The sequence below is a fragment of the Ornithorhynchus anatinus genome, chromosome 21, assembly GCF_004115215.2.
Source record: "Ornithorhynchus anatinus isolate Pmale09 chromosome 21, mOrnAna1.pri.v4, whole genome shotgun sequence".
Taxonomy (NCBI): Eukaryota; Metazoa; Chordata; class Mammalia; order Monotremata; family Ornithorhynchidae; genus Ornithorhynchus; species Ornithorhynchus anatinus.
The window spans coordinates 6,711,211-6,735,316 of record NC_041748.1 but is presented as its reverse complement, the minus strand read 5'-3'; the positions used below and the strand labels follow the sequence as shown (position 1 = coordinate 6,735,316).

At 47.7% G+C, this 24,106-nt stretch overlaps 1 protein-coding gene across 5 annotated transcripts in view; it reads right to left on the bottom strand.

Annotated features, from left to right (window-relative positions):
* The window catches only part of PDE1C (phosphodiesterase 1C), a 329,099-nt gene extending 305,615 nt beyond the window's left edge, over positions 1-23,484 (bottom strand). For all 5 annotated transcript variants that reach the window (XR_003754187.2, XM_029048966.2, XM_029048968.2 and 2 more), the window contains exon 1: positions 23,260-23,484. Coding sequence is in view for 4 of the 5 variants with exons in the window: in XM_029048966.2 (XP_028904799.1) it covers positions 23,260-23,461 (202 nt within the window). In the remaining variant the exon portion in view is untranslated. The remainder of the gene's footprint in view (positions 1-23,259) is intronic.
* Between the last annotated feature and the right edge of the window lie 622 nt (positions 23,485-24,106).

Here is a 24,106-nt window from a genome sequence, read left to right as displayed (position 1 = left end):
TTGGAGGAGGAGAAGGGGGGAAAGGAGCAGGAAGAGGAGGAGGAGAAGGGGAAGGAGGAGGAGGAGGAATAATAGTATTAGAAGTAGTCATAGTAACAGTAGTAGCTGTACCAATAGAAATAATAATAATAATAATGATAATAATAATTGTGGTATTTCAGTGTCTATTCTGTGCCAAGCACTGTTCTGAGCACTAGGATAGATAACAAGATCCTCAGGTTGGACACAGCTCCTGTCCCACCTGGGGCTCAGAATCTAAGTAGAAGGGAGTAGGATTTAATCCCTATTTTAATAATAATAATAATAATAATAATGGCACTTGTTAAGCACATACCATGTGCCGAGTACTGTTCTAAGCAGTGGGATACATACAAGGTTATCAGGTTGTCCCATGTGAGGCTCACAGTCTTAATCCCCATTTTCCAGATGAGGAAACTGAGGCCCAGAGAAGTGAAGTGACTTGCCCAAAGTCACACAGCTGACAAGTGGCGGAGGTGGGATTAGAACCCACGACCTCTGACTCCCAAGCCTGGGCTCTTTCCACTAAGCCACGCTTTTACATATGAGGAAACTGAGGTGCAGCAAAGGACAGTAACTCACCCAAGGTCACACAGCAGACAAGTGATGGAGCCAGAATTAGAACCCCGGTCTTCGGAGCCCGGGCCCGTGGCTCAGTGGAAAGAGCGAGGGCTTGGGAGTCAGAGGTCATGGGTTCTAATCCCAGCTCCGCCACTTGTCAGCTGTGTAACTTTGGGCAAGTCACTTAACTTCTCTGGGCCTCAGTTACCCCATCTGTAAAATGGAGATTAAGACTGTGAGCCCCATGTGGGACAACCTGATCACCTTGTATCCCCCCAGTACTTAGAACAGTGCTTTGCACATAGTAAGCGCTTAGCAAATACCATCATTATTATTATTTCCATTTGGCCACGTTACTTCCCATAGTAGCAGCAGGAGGAACGTTTATTGAGCCTAATGTACTGAGTGCTTGGGAAGTTCAGACTAACAGAAATGCCATGTCCCTGTCCACGAGAAGCTTACCGTCTAGCACAGTGGGAATAAACATAAAAATATTTGCAGCTAGAAGAGTCAAAATAAATGAGTCACCACATATTTATATATTTACATGAGTGCTGGGGAGGAGGGAGAGGGAGCCATTAAACTCCGTCCAGGGGAAGGAGGCCCTCGGGGAGAAGAAGCAGGTGGTGAATGAAGGCAGTCTGATCATTAGCCGCAGAGATTCCATGGTGACTTTCCGGCTGGGTGTGAAGTTAGCAGATCTCCCTGGGGGGGAGCGATGGACTGCAAAAAGGGGTAGGGGAGAAGCCGTGGTCATGTAAATGGGAAAAATGGGCAAAAATGGGCAAAAAAGCAAAGCCAGAAAAACAATACTTCTACACATATGAAGAAACCTAAAACAAAATGGGTGAATTGGACTGCTTAGCAGCTGGTGAAGACCTGGACACAGCTGGCATCTTTGAAACTTGGTGGATGGAAGAAAACTGGAGGAAACACAATCAGAAATAGTGCACAGAACAAGCAGTGTATGTAGTCGGAGGCAATATAAACAATTCTGGTAACCACTTTAGGGGTTTAAAGAAGCCCCCTGGAATCCCCGGGGAGAGAAATTACAAAATTGTCGAACTAAAAGTCTGGGCTATATACGGCAACTTCCCCTGGGCCCCTGGCCTGATTTATAATCGATGCTTGTCTTATGCTGTTGAATCGTTTCCAACACATAGAGACTCCACAGCCACATCTCTCCCAGAAAGCCCCACCTCCATCTGCAATCGTTCCAGTAGTGGATCCAGAGAGTTTTCTCGGTCAAAATCCAGAAGTGGTTCACCGTTGCCTTCTTCCGTGCGGTAAACTTGAGTCTCCGCCCTCGACTCTCTCCCGTGCGCTGCTGCCCAGCGTGGGTGAGTTCTGAGTTGTAGCAGATTGCCTTCCACTGGCTAGCCACTGGCCAAGCTAGGAATGGAATGGGTAGGCCTCTGCTTGACTCTCCCTCCTGAAGCCGAGGCTGGTGGAGTATGGGAAACTCTCCAGCTTGAGAGGTGAATCAATGTTTAGGGAGGCGGATTTGCTTCCAGGTCACCAGAAGACCATCAGCACATTACAGGTGGACTGACAACCTCCCTTTCTGATTAAATGGGCCCCGCCCCACACCCACGGGTCTCTAAAATGTTTTTCCTTTCTAGCCTGTTTTTTTTTTTAATTTGTAGTCTTCCTTATAGCCAGATACATTACCCCAAATCCACCAGGAATAAAGTAGGAAGGATAAAGGAAATGCAACACCCCAACCCACCTCCCAAAAAAGATACGATGTCCGAGAAATACCGGCCAATTTTCCTCCTTTACCAGCTAACTGAGAATTTCTAAACTCGTTATGGGCAGGGAACATTTCCACTAATTCTGTTGTATTGTTCTCTCCCAAGCGGGTAATATGATGCTCTGCATATAGTAAGTTGTCAATAAATACCACTCCTCGGTTGGTTGATTGATCGATTGACTGATTGAGTTCAGGCTAAGGGTAGTATTTAAATGGCTTTGAGGTAGATATTTTTACATACAACCACTAGAGGGAAACATCCTTCGGCAGCTCCACATTAGCTGTGAAAATAAAGCCGTGAGGAAAAATAAAATATAATAAAATAAATAAATAGTGGTGGTTGTTAAGCGTTTACTATGTGAAAAGCACTGTTCTAGTAACTGGGGGATACACGGTGATCAGGTACTCCCATGCGGGGCTCACAGTTTTAATCCCCGTTTTACAGATGAGGTAACTGAGGCACAGAGAAGTTAAGTGACTGGCCCAAAGTCACACAGCTGGCCAGCGGCAGAGCCGGGATTAGAACCCATGACCTCTGACTCCCAAGCCCAGGCTCTTTCCACTTAGCCATGCTGCTTCTCATTGAGCAGCATCAACATGCAAGATTTCCTCACCTCCAAGTTCTTCCTTCATTCATCTCCGTTAATGCCTATCTCCCCCTTTAGACTGTAAACTCATCGTGGGTGGCTAACATAAGAATAATAATAATTATGGTATTTGTTAAGTGCTCACTATGTGCCAAGCACTATTCTAAGCTCTGGGGTAGATACGAGGTAATCAGGTTGTCCCAGGTGGGGTTCACAGTCTTAGTCCCCATTTCAGATGAGGTAACTGAGGTCTAGAGAAGTTAAGTGGCTTGCCCAAGGTCACATAGCAGATAAGTGGCAGAGCCGGGGATTAGAACCCATGTCATCCGACTCCCTAGCCCGTGCTCTTTCCACTAAGTCACACTGCTTCTTTAACATGCCTGCCAACTCTGTTGTATTGTACTCTTCCAAGTGCTTAGTAAAATCAGTCAATTGTATTTATCACATGATTACTGTGTGCAGAGCATCTTGGCTTGGGAATTGAGGCCTCCAAGAGACCCCAGAGAGGGAAACTGAGTCTGGATCCTGGTCCCAGTCCCTGCCAGAGCATCCACATCCACAATTCTCCTGGCCACAGAGCTGCAAGACGCTGAAAGTCCACTACCCTACACCATTTGCTCATCCATTCATTCATTCATTCATTTGATCGTATTTATTGAGCGCTTCTTGTGTGCCAAATACTGCACTAAGCGCTTCGGAGAGTACTATACAACAAACAGACATATTCCCCGCCTATAACGAGCTCGCTGAAATAGTGATAATGATAATAATGAGAATGATAATATAATAATATTTTATGGTATTTGTTAAGCACTTACTATGTGTCAAGCACTGTTCCAGGTGCTGGAGTAGTTGCAAGCTAATTAGGTCGGACATAGTCCCTTTCCCACATGGGGCTCACAGTCTTAATCCCCATTTTACAGATGAGGTCACTGAGGCCCAGAGAAGTGAAGTGATTTGTCCAAGGTCACACAGCAGATGTGTGGCAGATCCTAGATTAGGACCCAGGTCCTTTTGACTCCCAGACCCATGCTTTTTCCACTAGGCCATGCTGCTTCTCATTATTATTATTATCATTACTATGTCAAAAATAATAATATTAATAAACATTATTATCAATAATAGTAACAATAATAATCATGGTGGCATTTGTTCAGCTCTAACTCTCTGCCAAGCACTGTCTCATCAACCCTGGTGTGGTTTCCCTCTGAGAGACAAGAGCTACCGTGTAGACACCCCCTGCTCTTGGGTTTGGCTCTGAAGAGAACAGTGCTGCCCCCAAACTAATTATTTCATTTGTTTAGCGCTGACTATGTGACAAGCACTGCACTAGGAGTCGGGGAGAGACAAAATAAGGACACAGTTCCTGTCCCCCATGAGGCTTCCTCCAAGTAGGAGGGAGAACAGGGATGGAGTCTCTTGGAACTTCAACTGCCAAAGATTGAAAAAGTCAACCCTACTTTTCTTCTGATTACTTGTGAAAGATGTCAAATGATAAACCAGAGATTTTTTCTTCTTCCTGTTTTTGCACTGTCCACCGATACATCTGTTTTTCATAGTCCATCCTGTGTTGCCTACGAATTGAGCATCATCTTTAGTTGGAAACTGAAAGCTTTCTAGTTCGGGATCTTTTTGCCCACAGGGAAAAAACAGACCCCCAAAGAGAGACTTCTTGCCTTTAGAAGTCACAGAACGAATTTTACACTTGAGGAAACTGAGGCACAGAGAAGTTAAAGCAGGTTACAGTGGGCAGGAGCGAGCTCCTCTCTCTGGTCATCACTGTGGGCTCCCCCAGGCCCAATTAAGCCATGCGTGTGTGTGTGTGTGCAGGAAAGGAGTGTCGGGTCCAGTGGGATTCTCCTCCGGCCAAGGTGCTAACAAAACCCCGGCCCGCCCGGTGTAGGGGGTGGCACGGCCCTGCCAGTAACGAGAGCAGGGGGTGACATGGTCCTTCTGGTAACGAGGGCTGGGAGCCGGGCTGCCAACTTAACGAAGCCCGGGGGACTCCAAAGCAGCATCAGCAGCGAGTTGATGAGAGGGTCCTCCTGAATTAGAGACGGCTAACAGGGTGGCCGAGCAGAGCGAAAGGGATGGGATCTCTCCTGCCGGGCATCGGAGGCTGGCGCCTGGAGACCCTCCCCGCTCCTCTGCATCTGCACATTCCCTTGGCCGGGATTCTGGAGGGCACTTTTCAATCAAGGCATCGATCGATCGATGATATTTATTGAGCGCTTGCCATGTGCAGAGCCCTGGAGTAAACTTGGGAGGTCTGAGCAGACACTGCCCTGCTGGATCAGTCCCCAGTGGTGCTAGAAGGGGTTTACCTTTCGGGGACAAGGGTTACGGTGTAGTTTCCACCAGGACTTGGAGTGGGTTCTGGAAGGAATTCTCCTGCCCTGGACATTAATAATAATTGTGGGATTAACGAAGAGGTTACTATGTGACAAACACTTACTATGAAGTGCTGGCTATGTACCCCAACAGATACTATGATTATTGAGAAGCAGTGTTGCCTAACGGATAGATCACGGGCCTGGGAGTCAGAAGGTCCAGCTTCGTGTTGACGTGTGAGTTGCAAAACCTCACGAACCACCGGCACAGGACTGGGAGTCAGAAGGACCTGGGTTCTAATCCTGACTCCATCACTTGTCTGCAGGGTCACCTTGGACAAGTCAATTCAACTTCTCTGGGCCTCGGTGACCTCATCTGGAAAATAGAGACTAAGATCATGAGCTCCATGTGGGACAGGGGCTGTATACAACCCAATTACCTTGTATCTACCTCAGCGCTTAGCGCAGTGCCTGGAACATAATAAGCATTTGACAAATACCATTAAAAGAAAAAAGCAACACTATATGAAATTCAAAATAATCAAATCGGAAGCAGTCTCTGTCCCCACGGGCTCGCCGTCCAAATAGGAGGGAAAACAGTTTTCCAGATGAGGAAATTAAGGCACAGGGAAATTAAGTGACTTGCCCAAGGTCAGGCAGTCAGTCAGTAAGTCAATAGTATTTACTGAGCACTTACAATGTGCGGAGCACTGTACTCAGCTCTTGGGAGAGCGCGATGCAACAATATAACACATTCCCTATCTACAATTTTACAGTCTAGAGGGGGAAGACAGACATTAATACAAATAAATAAATGACAGATATGGACCTAAGTGCTGTGGGGCTGGGAAGGGGGAAGAACAAAAGGAGCAAGTCAGGGCGACACAGAAGGGAGTGGAAGAAGAGGAAAGGAGGATTTAGTCAGGGAAGACCTCTTGGAGGAGATGTGCTTTCAACTAGGCTACATCCAGAAGAAAAGTGGCAATGGCAAGATTAGAACTCAGGAATCCCGGCTCCCTGCCCTGTTCTCTTTCCACCAGGTCACCTCGCATCAAGGGTTATTCATTCATTCATGCAGTTGTATTTATTGAGCACTTACTGTGGGCAGAGCACTGTACTAAGCACTTGGGAGAGTGCGATATAAAAACAGACACATTCCCTGCCCACAGTGAGTTTACAGTCTAGAAGGAGTTATGCCCAAGACCCTACCCTGTCATTGTCCTGAGACCCCAGAGCTTTCAGCCTTGTTGGTCACCCCAAGAAAACCCTGGGTGGGGGGCAAGAAAGGGAAAGAGAGAGAGAGAGGGGGCTAGGTTAATAATAATAGCTGGGGTATTTCTTAAGCATTTATTGTGCACCAGGCACTGTACTAAGTGCTGGGGTAGATGCAAGCGAATCGAGTTGGACACGGTACCTGTCCCACACGGGGCTCACATTCTCATCCCATTTTCCAGATGAGGTACCTGAGGCCCAGAGAAGCAAAGTGACTTGTCCAAGGTCACACAGCAGACACATGGCGGAGCCGGGATTAGAACCCAGGTCCTCCCGACTCCCCGGCCCATTTTTGCTGCATCCATTAGGCCACACTGCTTATCTGTTCCGTGACCTGTCGGGCTCCTTTGAGCCCATGATGCTCCTGAAGGACTGAGTGGAAAGGAAATGGTTGTTGTCAAATCCCACAGTACTAGGCCCTGGAGGACCCCTTGAAGCTAGGCCTTGGCAGATTCAAAACAAACAAAAGGAAAGACTTCTCCCTATGGGGTGAAGGTGAACACGCATGCCCTCCCTTCCCACAGGAAGCTGAGCTGTCAAAATTACCACCAGGCCCCAGAGAGGTTAAACAGATTCCCAGACAAGTTGTCATTCATTCATTCAATAGTATTTACTAAGCACTTACTCTGTGCAGAGCACTGTAATAAGCGCTTGGAATATACAATTCGGCAACAGATAGAGACAATCCCTGTCCAATGACGGGCTTACAGTCTAATCGGGGGAGACAGATGGACAAAAACAAGACAACATAAGCACGATAAATAGAATCGCGGGGTTGTACATCTCATTAACACGATGCGGATGGTGGAGTCACTAGACCGGAAGCTGCTCCAGAAAATCAGCGTGGCCTAGTGGATAGAGCAAGGGCCCGGGAGTTCTAATCCCGACTCCGCCATTTGTCTGCTGTGGGACCGTGGACGAGTCACTTCACTTCTCTGGGCCTCATTGACTTCATCTGGAAAATGGGGATCAAGACTGTGAGCCTCACATGGGACAGGGACTGTGTCCAACCTTGTATCTCCCCCAGCGGTTAGAACAGCGCCTGACACACAGTGACCGCTTAACAAATACCATAATTTTTTTTCTTAATCGCATAGCACAGTGCGCTGTGCACAATAGATACTCTCTAAATACCACTGCTCGATCGAGCTTCCCATTAGGAAGTGTTGAACAGCTCCATCTGGAAACATTGGGCCTGAAAATCTGCCCCCAGAAGTGGATTAATAATGATGGTATTAGTTAAAGGCTTACCACTGTTCTAAGCGCTGGGGTAGGTACAGGGTAATCTGGTTGACTACCAACCAGGGTAAAACTCACAGTCTTAATCCCCATTTTACAGATGAGGGAACCGAGGCACGGAGAAGTGAACTGACTTGCCCAAGCTCACACAGCTGATAAGTGGCAGAGCTGGGATTAGAATTTACGTCCTCTGACTCCCAAACCCGTGCTCTTGCCACTAGGCCATGCTGCTTCCAGTGCTAGTGATGTGCCCAGGACCACTTGCACCTTGAACTCCGTGTGGGACAAGCGAACGTGTCCAACCCGATTTGCTTGTATCTACCCCAGCACTTAATACTGTGCCTGGCACATAGTAAATGCTTAACAAATACCAAAGTAATAATAATTATTATTTCCTCATCCCTGCCGGTGGTGTTTCTACTGAGGCCCAGAAAGCAATGAAGGGGTCACCCAGCAAGGGCGCATCACACTGCCAAGGAGACGCTCGGGATCTGAATCCGTCAATGGTATTTAGTGAGTGCTTACCATGTGCAGAGCACTGGACTAAGCAGTTGGGGGAGCCCAGTACAATACAGCAACCGCAGGTGTCAACACCACCGCAAAACAGTAGGTGGGTGGTTACCTTGGTAAGCGCTTAGGACAGTGCCTTGCACACAGTAAGCGCTCAATAAATATGACTGAAGGAATGAATGAATAGTTACTGTGGCCTTCACTGTTCACATTAGCCAGTCTTTTTTCAGAATTCCCTCTAGTCCTGGCCACCTCAAAGAATGGGCTTTAGCATTCAATCATTCATTTATGCAAATGTATTTATTGAGCGCTTACTATGTGCAGAGCACTGTACTAAACACTTGGAATGTACAATTCGGCAACAGATAAAGACAATCCCTGCCCATTGATGGGTTTACAGTCTAATCGGGGGAGACAGACAAAAACAATAGCAATAATAGAATAACAGGAAACTTCACCACTGAACGTTTATAATGATGATGATGATGATGGTATTTGGGGTATATCCAAGCTAATCAGGTTGGACACAGTCCCTATAATAACTATGGTATTTGTTAAGCGCTTACTATGTGCCCAGCACTGTTCTAAGTGCTGGGGTAGATACAAGGTAATCAGGTCGTCCCACGTGGGGCTCACAGTCTTAATCCTCATTTTACAGATGCGGTAACTGAGGCACCAAGATGTGAAAGAACTTGCCCCAGGTCACAAAGCAGACAAGTGGAACAGCCAGGATTAGAACCCAGGTCCTTCTGATGCCCAGGCCTGTGCTCTATCCACTAGACCACACTGCTTCCTGATTCCTTAATACAGTGCTTAATGCTTAGTACAGTGCTTTGCACACAGTAAGCACTTAATAAATATGATGGAATTGAATGAAATCCCAGGCCCCGGGCTCTATCCACTACTCCATGCTGCTTCAATCAATCAATCAATCAATCCTGCAAGCAAGCAAGCAAGCAGTAGTAGTTATTGAAATCCGAGCTGAAATTGAAAGCAGAGCTGTCCTAAGTGGTTGGGAATCAATGATTTTCATTAATCATCAGTCAGTGGTATTTATTGAGCATGTTCTATGTGCAACGCACTATACTAAGCACTTGGGAGAGTACAATATAACAGAATTAGCAGACACATTCCCTGACCCATCACCGAGCTCAGTGTGGGTGGAGCACTGTTCTCAGAGCTTGGAAGATTATAAATTACAATAGAGTTGGTAGACAAGTTCCCTGCCCCTAAGGAACTTACAGTCTAGAGAAGAGCATGACTTAGTGGATAGAGCACAGGCCTGGGAGTCAGAAGGACCTGGGTTCTAATCCTGACTCCACCACATGTCTGCTGTGTGACCTTGGATAAGTCACTTCACTTCCTCTAAGCTTATTCTCTGTTTATTGTTATATCGTACTCTCCCAAGCGCTTAGTACAGTGCTCACAATATGTTCTCAGTAAATACGATTGACTGAATAGGAGTAGGATAAGTATCCAAGTGCTTAGGGGATACAGATATAATTGCATTGGAAAAGTTCAGTAGAGTAAGTGAGAAAGGTCTCTTCCCTTGAGGTGCTTATGATTAAGCAACCTCCAGTGAAAAATAAACACCTGGATAAAATGCACATTTCAGAACTCTGGCCACAAATCACATTAGAAAACTTCAACTTTTATTTCTTATTTTCGAAACGGAATCCCTTAAGCCCTTACTATGTGCCGGGCCCTGTTCTAAGTGCTGGGGCGGATATAAGGAAATCAGGTTGGACACAGTCCCTGTCCCACGTGGGATACACAGCCTTAATCTCCATTTTACAGATGAGGGAACTGAGGCCCAGAGAACTGAAGTGTCTTGCCCAAGGTCACCCAGCAGAGGAGTGGAGGGGCCTGGATCAGAACCCAGGTTCTTCTGACTCCCAGGCCCAGACTCTTTCCGGGTTCTCCTAAAACCAGGGTAAAGAGGACAGAGTAATGAGGTTAACGATAAATGTCCTAGCCACATGAAACGGTTGATGACTCATTCATTTACTTTCCTCAGTGTGTCACGGTTAGATTAATTAGCTAGGCTTCCTCAGACCCAGGATTTATATTGAACCAATTATCCCCCAACCTTTTCATATTTAAAATGAGTGGTTTTTACACGACCGATGATGAATCCGGTTTATTGCTGCACTCATTTGCATCCCTAAGAGATGGAAATGTTCGATCTTGGATTAGCGAAGCAGATGAACACCAGATGCCGAAAAGGGCAGTCATTCCTCATCCCTCCACCCCCAGGAAGATATCTTGAAAGATTTGCGCAGGCCATAATAAGTATTTCCACATCTACAAAAGTATCTTCTTAGGTTACGAGCAACTGAGCTTCTCTTTTACCTTTTAATGGTATTTGTTCAGGGTGTACTATGAGTCAAACCCTGGTTTAAGCTCTGGGGCAGGGTACAAGTTAAGACACCGTCCCTGTCCGCCTGGGGCTCACACTCTTAATCCCCATTTTACAAATGAGGTTACTGAGGCCCGGAGAATTTAAGTTACTTGCCCAAGGTCACACAGCAGATAGGTGGAGGAGCCAGGATTAGAACCCAGGTCTTTCTGACTCCCAGGCCCGTGCTCTATCCATTAAGCCAAGCTGTTCCTGCTTTCTGTTATTCCTATCTAGACTGGAATCTCAGTGTGGGCAGGGAACGTGTCTACCAACTCTTATACTGTACACTCCCAAGCGTTTAGTACACTGCTCTGTACACAGTAAGTGCTCAAAAAACACGATCGATCGATTGTGAATTCATCCTCTAGACTCTCAACTTGTTCTGGTGCCACTTGTCTGCTGTATGACCTGGGGAAGTTGGTTAACTTCTCTGTGCCTCAGTTTCCTTATCTGTAAAAGGAGAATTCGATCCTACTCCCTCCTACCTAGACCATGAGCCCCATGTAGGACAGGGACTCTGTCCAAACTGATACCCCAGCACTTAGAACAATGCTTGCTACACAGTAAGCACTTATATACCATTATTATTATGATTATTATTACCAACTCTATGTACTCTTCCAAGCACTTAGTTCAGTGCTCTTCACAGAATAACGTTCAAGAAATACGCCCGATGGATCGATCTGCATTCTTACTCTTTGGATGATAGAGATGTCAGCTTTGTCTCCGCTTTCACCCTCCCCCTTCATGCTTTCCGTTTAGCGTACGGTCTCTGCACTTCAATCTGTGATCTTTGGCTGTTTGATATGCACCCCGCCCCTAACCCCACAGCACTTATATTCATATCTTTAAATTATATGTGACAAATTTCTTATTTATTAATGTCCATCTCCCCCTCTAGACTGTAAACTCGGTATGGGCAGGGAACGGGTCTGCTAACTGTGTTGTATTGTGCTCTCCCATGTGCTCAGTACACTGCTCTTCACATAGTAAGCCCTCAATAATTAGTTGATTGATTGAGACAGAAGTCTGCACACAGTAAGCACTCAGAAGACATCCTAGACTGATGGATGGGCATGACTGAAAGGGCTTTGTTCTTTCTGCCACTAAGGAGAGAAGGGTGCAAAGAGCACAAGCAGCAGGTTTGGGGGTTTAGGCAGACAAGCATTTGGCCATGGTCTTGCACCCTCTTCCCTCCCCTCAACAGTCCACCTGCCCAAGTGGCTTTTAAGCCCCACCCCTGCAGCCTGTGGCCCTGGACAGACAATCCCCCCATAGGAAGCTAATGTTTGTTCCTTTTACCCCAAGGTGAACCTGATCCCCGGCTTAACCCAAATCCACACAGGTGGCTGACACTCCCTCGTTCTTTCTTCCATTCATTGATGCAATTGTATTTATTGAGCACTGACTGTGTGCAGAGCACTGTACTGAGTGCTTGGGGGATTGCGATGTAACAATAAAGAGACACATTCCCAGCTCACAGTGAGTTTACAGTCTAGAGGATGAACTTACTGTCTAGAGGGGGAAGCAGAGATTAATATAAAGAAATAAATGACAGATGTAGACATAAGCATTGAGGGGCTCGAAGGGGGGGATGAATAAAGGGAGCAAGTCAGGGTGACTCGGAGGGGAGCGGGAGAAAGAGGAAAGGGGGGCATAGTCAGGGAAGGCCTCCTGGAGGAGATGTGCCTTTAGTAAGGATTTGAAGGGAGGGGAAAGATATTGTCTGTCGGAGTTGAGGAGGGAGGGCATTCCAGGCCAGAGGCAGGACGTGGGCAGGAAGTCAGTGGTGACATAGATGAGATGGAGATACAGTGTGAAGGTTAACATTAGGGGAGCCAAGTGTGTGGGCTGGGCTGCAGAAGGAAAGGAGTGAGGTGAGGTAGGAGGGGGAGAGGTGATTGAGTGCTTCAAAGCCAATGGTGAGGAGTTTTTATATGATGCAGAGGTGCATATGCACCCACTGGAGTTTCTTGAGAAGTGGGAAAACACATCCTGAACGTTTTTGTAGAAGACATAGAGGCTGGGAGGCTGGAAGGTCAGCAATGAGACTGATACAGTAATCAAAGTGTGAGAGGATAAGTGATAGTATTAACATGGTAGCAGTTTGGGTGGAGAGGAAAGGGCGAATTTTAGCAATGTTCTGAAGGCTGAACCGACAGGATTTAGTTATGGACTGAATATGTGAGTTGAGTGAGAGAGGGAAGTCAAGGATAATGCCAAGGTTCCTGGCTTCTGAGACAGGAAGAATGGTAATGCCATCTATATGGACGGGAAAGTCAAGGGGAGGAGAGGGTGGGAAGATAAGGAGTTCTGTTTGGGACATGTTAAGGGAGGAGGAGGAGGAGGGAGAGGTATGAGGTATAAGAGAGAGGAGGCGGTGGGTGAGGGGGTTGTGATTGGATAGAGAGGGATTTCAAAGTTGATGAGGAGAGAGATTTTGCAGTGGCTAGAGATGTTGAGATCGAGTGAGTGTCCAAGTTGGTGCAAGAACAGACTTCAGAGGTATTTGTTCGTTTCCTCAAATAAGATGTATGAGTGCGGAGATCTCTCCCCTGAAATGCATCTGTCTGGGGTCTTGCTAGGAGGCTGCCTGTTGGATGTAATAATAATAATAACAATGGCACTTGTTAAGCGCGTACTATGTGTCAAGCACTGTACTAGGGCCTGGGGTGGATACAAGCAAATCAGGTTAGACACAGTTCCTGTCCCACGTGGGGGTCACAATCTTCAGCCCCATTTTACAGATGAAGTAACTGAGGCCCAGGGAAGTGAATGATAATGTTGGCATTTGTTAAGCGCTTACTATGTGCAGAGCACATAATCAGGTTGTCCCACGTGAGGCTCACAGTTAATCCCCATTTTACAGATGAGGGAACTGAGGCACAGAGAAGTGAAGTGACTTGCCCAAGGTCCCACAGCAGACAATAATAATAACTATAATAATGGGTATTTGTTAAGCGCTTACTATGTGCCAAGCACTGTTCTAAGCACTGGGGTTGATACAAGGTAATCAGGTTGTTCCATATGAGGCTCACAGTTTTCATCCCCATTTTACAGATGAGGTAGCTGAGGCACAGACAAGTGAGTGATGGAGCCAGGATTAGAACCCATGACCTCCTGACTCTCAGGCTCATGCAAAGCCTTCGGTTATTGGCAGTGTCCATTTGGGGGGAATCAATGATGCTGGGCCACTAGCCCTTGGAGAGAAAGCTTCATTCATTCAATAGTATTTATTGAGCACTTACTATGTGCAGAGCACTGTACTAAGCGCTTGGAATGAACAAGTCGGCAACAGATAGAGACAGTCCCTGCCGTTTGACGGGCTTACAGTCTAATCGAATAATGTTGGTATTTGTTAAGCGCTTACTATGTGCAGAGCACTGTTCTAAGCGCTGGGGTAGATACAGGGTAATCAGGTTGTCCCACGTGAGGCTCACAGTTAATCCCCATTTTACAGATGAGGTAACTGAGGCACAGAGAAGTTAAGTGACTTGCCCACAGTCACACAGCTGACAAGTGGCAGAGCCGGGCGTCGAACTCATGACCTCTGACTCCAAAGCCCAGGCTCTTTCCACTGAGCCACACTGCTTCCCCTGAGGGAGACCCATTTGATCTGTGTATCTGTGATCGGGGAAGTAACGGGGCCTAGTGGTAGAGCTGGGCCTGGAGTCAAGAGGACCTGGGTTCTAATCTTGGCTCTTCCCCATGCCTGCTGTGTGATCTAGGGCAAATCAGTTCACTTCTCTGAGCCTCAGTGACCTCATTTGTAAAATGGGGGTGAAGACTGTGAGCCCCACATGGGACAGGGATCGAGTCCAACCCTGATTGCCTTGTATCTACTCCAGTGCTTTGAACAGTAGCTGGCATATAGCAAGTGCTTAACAAATGCCATTTTAAAAGGAAAAAAAAAGAGAGAGGAAGACTGCAGAAATGAGTTAGGCTTACTCACTGTAGTCACACTGCCACTTAATTATGGCTCTCAAGTTCCCTTCAAGATCAACTGCACCAGGAGAAGCGAATAATTGCCGTTCAGAACAATAATCCCTCCTCACGCCTTCCACTCACTAAAATCACACATAATTGCAGCCTTGCGAGTCAATAAGCTGTGAAAAGAGCCCCCGTCTTCTCCAGAAATCCCGTTTCTGCTGGCAAAAGGGGCTGAGGGAGGAAGCTTAGGAGGAGGGATGACCAGGGGAAAAACTTTACAGTCTAACAACAAAATGAATTCAGGGATGGTTAGCAGTAGCGATTGCAGGACACTGTACTAGATGCCTACTCTGGACAGAGCAATAAATTAGATGCCTGCTGTGTGAAGAGCACTGAACTAGGAGGCTACTGTATACAGAGCACTAGAGTAGGTGCCTACCTTGTGAAGAGCACTGAACTAAGTACCTGCTTTGTACTGAGCACTGAACTAGTCCATGTCCCACACGGGGCTCATTGTTTTTAATAATAATAATCATGGTTTTAAGTACTTTTCTTGTCTTATGCTGTCCAGTTATCTCCGACACATAGCGGCGCCATGGACACATCTCTCCCAGAATGCCCCACCTCCATCTGCAATCGTTCTGGTAGTGGATCGATACAGTTTTACTATGTGCCAAACACTCTACTAAGCACTGGAGTAGATACAAGATAATCAGATCCCACATGGGAAAGGGCTAAAGTTGACTAACTGGATATCCTCTAGTCTCTAAGCTCCTTGTGGGCAGGGAACATGTCTACCGACTCTGTTGTACTGCATTCTCTCAAGCACTTAGTACAGTCCTCTGCACAGAGTAAGCACTCAAATAAAATTAATGATGATGACTGACAGCTCTCCTAGATGGTCACAGATCTGCTCTTCCTTGAAAGCAGAGTTAGAGTCAGGATTTTCTGACCCGATGGTCAGACCCTGTTCTGTACCTTGAGGGGTTTTAATAATAACTGGGCCAGGATATGGGTTCGAGAGGCAGCGACAAGGATTCGGGCTCCCAAAATGCCTTCCTTGGCTTCAGTTGATCCATCGGTCCATCAGTAATATGTATCAATCGATCAATGTTATTTATTGAGCCCTTACTGTGTGTAGAGTCCTGTACCAAGCACTTGGGAGAGTACAATAGAACAGAGTTGTTAGACACGTTCCCTGTCCACAGTGAGCTTACAAGTCTAGAGGGGAAGACAGACATTAACAGAAATAAATAAATTATGGATAGATACATAAGTGTTGTTGGGCTGAGGTGAATGTCAAGTGCAAAATGGGACAGATCCAAGTTCATAGATATCACAGAAGGGAGAGGGAGCTGGGGAAAAGAGGGCTTAATCAAGGAGGGCTTCTTGGGGGAGATATGACCTAGCACCTACTGTGTGCAGAGCACTCGGGAGACTACCCCAGAGAAAAAAGACATGATCCCTGTCCCCAAAGAGCTTGCGATCTAAATGGGGAGACAGACACAAAACAAATCACACCCAGGAAGAAACAGAGAATGAAAAAACGGGATATGCGGATGAGTAAGTGTTTTAGAGTAATGATAATTGTGGTATTCGTTAAGTGTTTCCTATATGCCAAGCTCTGTACTAAGTGCTGGGATAGAGACAAGATAATCAGGTCCCACATGGGACTCATAGTCTAAGAAGGAGGGAAAATGGATATTGAATTCCCATTTTGCAGTCGAGGCACAGAGAAGTTAAGTAACTTGCCTAAGGCCACTCAGTTGGTAAATGGCAGAGCCGGGATTGGAATTCAGTTCCTCTGACTGTCAGGCCCGTGCTCTTTCCACTAGGTCATGCCGCTTCTCAAAAGTTGATACGTCTACAAGACCTACAAGTGTTTGACAGTGTCTAAGGGATTAGTTGGTACAAAAGTGCTAGATGCGACCTTGGGAGAAGTAAACGTAAACAGGGAAAGCTTCCTGGAGGATGTGGGATTTCAGATGAGGAGAGCTGTGGTCCAATAGATTAGAATGGGGAGGAATTTTCAGGCAGTGGAGAGTGGATGGGCAAGCAGCATGGCCTAGTGGCTAGAGCACGGGCCCAGGAGTCAGAAGGGCATAGGTTCTAATCCCGGCTCTGCCACTGACCTGCTGTGCGACCTTGGGCAAGTCATTTCACTTCTCTGGTCCTCAGTTACCTCAACTGTAAAGTGGGGATTCAATACCTGTTCTCTCTCTTACTAAGTCTGCGAGCTCTACTGTATCATGTCCGACCTGAATATCTGATATCTACCCAATCAGTCAGTCAGTCAATTGTATTTACTGAGCACTTACTATGTACAGAGCACTGAAGTAAGCACTGAGAAGCAGCGTGGCTCAGTGGAAAGAGCACGGGCTTGGGAGTTAGAGGTCATGGGTTCGAATCCCAGCTCTGCCACTTGTCAGCTGTGTGACTGTGGGCAAGTCACTTCACTTCTCTGTGCCTCAGTTACCTCATCTGTAAAATGGGGATTACGACTGTGAGCCTCATGTGGGCAACCTCATTACCCTGCATCTACCCCAGCGCTTAGAACAGTGCTCTGCACATAGTAGGCGCTTAACAAATACCAACATTATTACAATATAACCTATACATTCCCTGACCCAGTACTAAGAACAGGGCTTGACACATAATTCATTCTGTGTTGTACTCTCCCAAGCACTTATACAGTGCTCTGCACACAGTAAGTGCTCAATAAATGTGATTAAAGAAATGGATGATTGAATTCAATCGTATATATTGAGCACTTGTGTGCAGAGTACTAAGTGCTTGGGACAGTACAATATAATAATGCTTTCTGTGTGGACTTGGGCAAGTCATTTAATTTATTATTATTATTTTTCCTATTATTGCTATTATTATTCCACATGACAATCAGAGGCTTCACTCATTTCTGCCTTGAGGCCCTGGAACCAGAGAGAACCAGTTCCAACTGGATCTCAGACCTGAACCCAGACTTGACACAAAGGCAGTCTTCTCTAACCCACTATACTTTTTGTGGAATCTCTGAGCCACAGTTGATCAATCAATCAATAATCAATCACATTTACAAATAATAATGGTACTTTTTAAGCACTTACTATGTGCCAAACACCGTTCTAAGTGTGTTAGGGTAGATTCAAGATAATAAGGTTGGACACAGTCCCTGTTCCACTTGGGGCTCACACTCTGCATGGCTTGTTGGCTTGTTGCAAGGGCTTGGGAATCAGAAGATCTGGTTTGTAATTCTCGCACTGCCACTTGCCTGCTGTGTGATCTTGGGCAAGCCACTTAACTTCTCTGTGCTTTAGTTACCTCATCTGTAAAATGGAGATTGAGACTGTGAGCTTCATGTGGGACAAGGACTGTGTCCAACCTGATTATCTTGTTTCTACCCCAGCACTTGAAACAATGCCTGGCACAAAATAAGTGCTTAACAAATACCATTATATACCATAATAATAATAACAATCTCCATTTTCAAGATGAGGTAACTGAGGCACAGAGAAGTGAAGTAACTTGCCCAAAGTCACAAAGCAGACACATGGTGGAGCTGGGATTAGAACCCAGGTCCTTTGGACTCCCAAGCCCAGGCTCTATCCACTAGACCATGCTGCTTCTCATTCATGTTTTCATTAATGATTTCCTCCTTCCTCTGACAAAACTGCCAGCAGAGAAGCTCCTTCCCTATCCCCGGCCATGCCTGAGGGCCTGGGGATTGGCTTCTCCACTTTTCTGCTGTGCAAATGAATAGCCTTGGGCAAGTCACTTCACTTCTCTGGGCCTCAGTTCCCTCATCTGGAAAATGGGGATTAAGAATGTGAGCCTCGTGTGGGTCAGGCACTGTGTCCGACCCTGTTTGCTTGTATCCACTCCAGCACTTAGTACAGTGTCTAGAACATATTAAGCGCTTAACAATTATGATTATTAGATCCAGGCTACCTCTGACACCCTTTCCCAGAGACCCACAACAAAGTGGGAGGAGCTTAACAGGGACCACTTGATCTATCAATCAATCCATCACTGGTATTTACTGAGCACTGTACTAAGTGTTTAGGAGAGTACAATAGAACAGAGTTGGTAGACACACTCCCTGCCCACCAGGAGCTAGGCAGAAGCCTGCTGGATTCTCTCTCACCTATCTCCACTGCACAGGAATGGAAGAGTAATCTCGGGGTGAGGGGAGTCTCAGCCCTCCAAGAGGGAGGGAAACGGGGAGCAACTTTGCATTTTCTCAGGTCAAGAAAATCTGCAGACCCTTCTCCAGTAATAATAAAAAATAATTGTGGTATTTGTTAAACACTTACTATGAACCAGGTACTGTACTAAACACCGGGGTAAAAAGAAGCAAATCGTGTTGTTCACAGTCCCTGTCTCACGTGGGGCTCACAGTCACAATCTCCATTTTACAAATGAGGTCACTGAGACCCAGACAAGTGAAGTGACTTAACCCAGGTCACTTAGAAGACAAGCAGGTGGGCGGAGATTAGAATCCAGGTCCTTCTGACTCCCAGGGCCATGCTCTATCTACTATGCCATGCTGTTTCCCACTACCCCATGCTGCTCCAGCGGCGAGACAGGGGAGATGGAGGCACAGTGAGAAGGTTAGCACTAGAGGACTGAAGTGCGCAGGTTGAGTTGTAGGAGAGAAGCGAGTTGAGGTAGGAGGGGGCAAGGTGATGAACTGCTTGAAAGCCCAAGGTGAGGAGTTTTTGTTTGATGTGGAGGTGGATGGGCAACCACTGGAGGTTCTGGAGGAATGGGGTGACACGTCCTGAACGTTTTTGTAGAAAAATGATCCGGGCGGCAGAGGGAAGTATGGATTGGAGTGGAGAGAGACAGGAGTCTGGGAGATCAGCAAGGATGTCAAGGCAGTAATCCAGGTGGGAGAGGATGACTGACTGTATTAACGTCGTAGCAGTGAAGGATGGAGAGAAAAGGGTGGATTTTAGTTGTGTCGTGACAGGATTTAGTGATTGACTGAATATGTGGGTTGAACGCTAGAGATGTGTGAAGGATAACACCAAGGTTACGGGCCTGTAAGACGGGAAGGATGTCGGCACCGTCTACTGCGATGGGAAAGTCAGGGGGAGAACAGGGTTTGGGTGGGAAGATACAGAGTTCTGTTTAGGACACCCTAAGTTTGAAGTGACATGAGGACATCCAAGTAGAGATATCTTGGAGGTAGGAGGGAATGCGAGACTGTGTAGAGGTAGAGAGATCTGGACTGGAGATGTAGATCTGGGGTTCATCTGTACAGAGGTGATAGTTGTAACACAGTCTAGAGTGGGAGATCAGCAGGTAGTGGGAGACCATGGACACTAGAGAAACTTAGTACCTGAAATTTCAGGCACTGGTTCCAATGGGCACCGAGAGAGCCCAGATCCTAGAGAAATCTAGTACTGGAGACCCCCGGCAGCTGGGTCCAAAAGGTAGTGGGAGACCCTGGGACCGCAGAGAAGTGTAGAATTGGAAGACCCTGAGGACTGGGGTAATCTGGCTCTGGATTCCGGACACTAATGTCATCTGCTATTGGTGCTATCGTCGCCGTTGCCCAGTCATCCTTGGTAGTAGCTAGAGCCCGGGCCTGGGAGTCAGAAGGTCATGGGTTCTAATCCCAGCTCCGTCACTTGTCTGTTGAGGGACCCTGGGCAAGCCACTTAACTGCTCTGGGCCTCAGTTACCTCATCTGTAAAATGGGGATTAGGACTGTGAGTCCCACGCGGGACAAGCTGATGACCTGTATTTACTCCAGTGTTTAGAACAGTGCTTGGCACATAGTATTTAACAAATACCAACATTATCATTATTTTTATTGATACCAGTGCTGTTAATGTCCAGGGTACCATCTTCCCACACGTAAGCCCGAGACAAGCCCCCCTTTGCCCCTTCCCCCAGGGGAGATGGTCCCCTGCAGATACCTGGTCTTTTCCCACCCAGAGATAATCCCAGCTCCTTCTCTTCCTCCTCCTCCTCCTCCTTCTCACCATCTTCCCTAGCCCCTGGAACGACCCCAGATTTCAAACAAGTTGGAAGTGTGGAGGTGGAGTGGAGACAGACCCGTGGTCCAGTCCCCAAGGAAGAGGTGGACCTGGGTTAGCCCGATTAGACTGTAAGCCCGTCAAATGGCAGGGACTGTCTCTATCTGTTGCCGACTTGTTCATTCCAAGCGCTTAGTACAGTGCTCTGCACATAGTAAGCGCTCAATAAATACTATTGAATTGAACGAATGGGTTCTAATCCCAGCTCTGCCACTTGTCTGCTGTGTGACCTTGCACAAGTCACTTCACTTCTCTAGGCCTTAGCCTTATCTGTAAAATGGGGGTTAAGACTATGAGCCCCATTGAGGACAGGGACTACGTCCAACCTAACTAGTTTGTTTCTATCCCAGTGTTTAGAACAGTGCCTGGCACACAGTAAGCACTTAACAAATACAATTGTTATTATCATCATCATCATCACTGTCATCATCATTGAAAGAACACGTCATTGCAATTCCAATCTGCAGCATGGGGTAGTGGATCAAGCCCGAGCCTGGGAGTCAGAAAGTCATGGGTTCTAATCCTGACTCCACCACTTGTCTGTCCTGCCTGCCACCTGACAGCTGTGTGACCTTGGGCAAGTCACTTCACTTCTCTGTGCCTCAGTTCCCTCCTCCGTAAAATGGGGATTAAGAGTGTGAGCCTCATGTGGGACAGGGACTGTGTCCAACCTGATTAACCTGTATCTACCCCAGCGCTTAGAGCAGTGTTTGGCACATAGTAAGAATTTAACAATTATCATCATTAAATAATAATAATTAAGTCACTTCACTTCTCCGGGTCTCAGTTCCCTCATCTGTCAAATGGGGATGGAGACTGCGAGCCCCACGTGGAGCAGGGACTGCTCCCCACCCGTTTTGCTTAAATCCACCCAGCCACTCAGGACAGTGCCTGCCACATAGTAATCGCTTACCAAATACCAGAATTATTATTATGGCAGCATGGCTTAGTGACAAGAGCCCGGGCTTGGAAGTCAGAGGTCACGCGTTCTAATCCCGGCTCCGCCATTTAACCGCTGGGTGACTTTGGGGGGGTCGCTTCACTTCTCTGTGCCTCAATCGCCTCATCTGTCAAATGGGGATGAAGACTGTGTGCCCCACGTGGAACAATCTAATGAACTCGTATCTACCCCAGGGCTTAGAACAGGGCTTGGCACATAGTAAGCAAGCAGCGTGGCTTAATGGCAAGAGCCTGGGCTTGGGAGGCAGGGGTTCTAATCCCAGCTCTACCACTGATCAGCTGTGTGACTCTGGACAAGTCACTTGACTTCTCTGTGCCTCAGTGGCCTCATCTCTCAAATGGGTATGAAGCCCGTTAGCCCCACAGGGGACAATCTGATGAACTTGTATCTACCCCAGCGCTTAGAACAGGGCTTGGCACATAGTAAGCAAGCAGCTTGGCTTGGCAAGAGCGTGGGCTTGGGAGACGGAGGCCGTGGGTTCTAATCCCGGCTCTGCCACTGATTAGCTGCGTGACTTCGGGCAAGTCACTTGACTTCTCTGAGCCTCAGTGGCCTCATCTGTCAAATGGGGATGAAGCCTGTGAGCCCCAAGTGGGACAAACAGATTACCTTATAGCTGCCCCAGCGCTTAGAACGGGGCTTGCACGTAGTAAGCGCCTAACAAATGACATCATCATCATTATTATTGTTATTATTATTATTATTACGATGTTGATGCTCCTCCTCTACCCCCCCATCACCTCTCCTCAGCTAAGCCCTCTTTTCCCCCCTTTCCCTCTCCTCCTCCCCCTCTCCCTTCCCCTCCCCTCAGCACTGTACTCTTCCGCTCAACTTTATATATCTTCATTACCCTATTTATTTTGTTAATGAGATGTCCATCGCCTTGATTCTATTTATTTGCTATTGTTTTAATGAGATGTTCATCCCCTCGATCCTATTTACCGCTATTGTTCTTGTCTGTCCGTCTCCCCCGATGAGACCGTAAACCCGTCAGAGGGCAGGCACTGTCTAGCTGTTACCGATTTGTCCATTCCAAGCGCTTGGTACAGTGCTCTGCACATAGTAAGAGCTCAATAAATACTATTGAATGAATGACAAGTGGCAGAGCGGGGAGAGGAGCGGCGTGGCTCAGTGGAAAGAGCCCGGGCTTGGGAGTCAGAGGTCATAGGTTCGACTCCCGGCTCTGCCACCTGTCAGCTGTGTGCTTCACTTCTCCGTGCCTCAGTTCCCTCATCTGTAAAATGGGGATTAACTGTGAGCCTCACGTGGGACGACCCGATTACCCCGTATCTCCCCCAGCTCTGCACCTGGTAAGCGCTTAACAAATACCAACATTATTTATTATTCTCTGTGCCTCAGTTCCCTCATCGGTAAAACGGGGATTAACTGTGAGCCTCACGTGGGACGACCCGATGACCCTGTATCTCCCCCAGCTCTGCACCTGGTAAGCGCTTAACAAATAACAACACTATTATTCTCTGTGCCTCAGTTTCCTCATCTGTAAAACGGGGATGAAGAGTGGGACGACCTGATGACCCTGAATCTACCCCAGCGCTTCGAACGGTGGTCTGCACGACACATACCGACATTATGATTATGAATGATGATGTCGAGACCGACCCTCTCCCCCTACCCGGTCCGGGGCGGACTCACCTGGGGGTCCTCGGGTCTCCAGGAGCGGGGAGAGCTGCTGCGGGCCCCCCGGCTCCGAGCATCCCTCCTCCTCCTCCTCGCCCCGCCGTGGCCGTCTCCGGGGCCGCGGGGGTGTCCGGCGGCTGTCCTGCGGGGCCGGGGCAGTCCCGGAGGGCTGCGCGGAGGCGGAGGTCCGGGCCAGGGCGGAGGAGCCCGACCCCATCCCGCTGCGCCCGGGGGAGCGGTGGCCGGGCTCCCCTCCCCGGGATGCTTTTCCGAGCCGCCCTGCTCCGCCCCCAGCCCCCCGAGCTCCTCCCTCCTGCCCCCCCGGGGCCTTAGCGGATGGACGGAACCCGGGCCCGGGAGAGAGAAGGCCCTGGGTTCTAATCCCCACCGCGGCTGGGCCACCTCGACCGAGTGGCTTCACTCCTCTGGGCCTCAGTTCCCTCCTCTATAAAATGGGAATAATCATGTTGGTATTTGTTAAGCGCTTACTATGTAATAATAATGTCGGTATTGGTTAAGCGCTTACTATTTGCAGAGCACTGTTCTAAGCGCTGGGGTAGACACAGGGGAATCAGGTTGTCCCACGTGGGGCTCACAGTCTTAATCCCCATTTTACAGATGAGGTGACGGAGGCACAGAGGAAGTGAAGTGACTTACCCACAGTCACACAGCTGACAAGGGGCAGCGTCGGGATTCGAACCCATGACCTCTGACTCCAAAGCCCGCGCTCTTTCCACGGAGCCACGCTGCTTCTCCTATGTGCAGAGCTGGAGGAGATACCCCCATCAGGTCGTCCCACGTGAGGCTCACAGTTAATCCCCATTTTCCAGAGGAGGGAACTGAGTCACAGAGAATAATAATG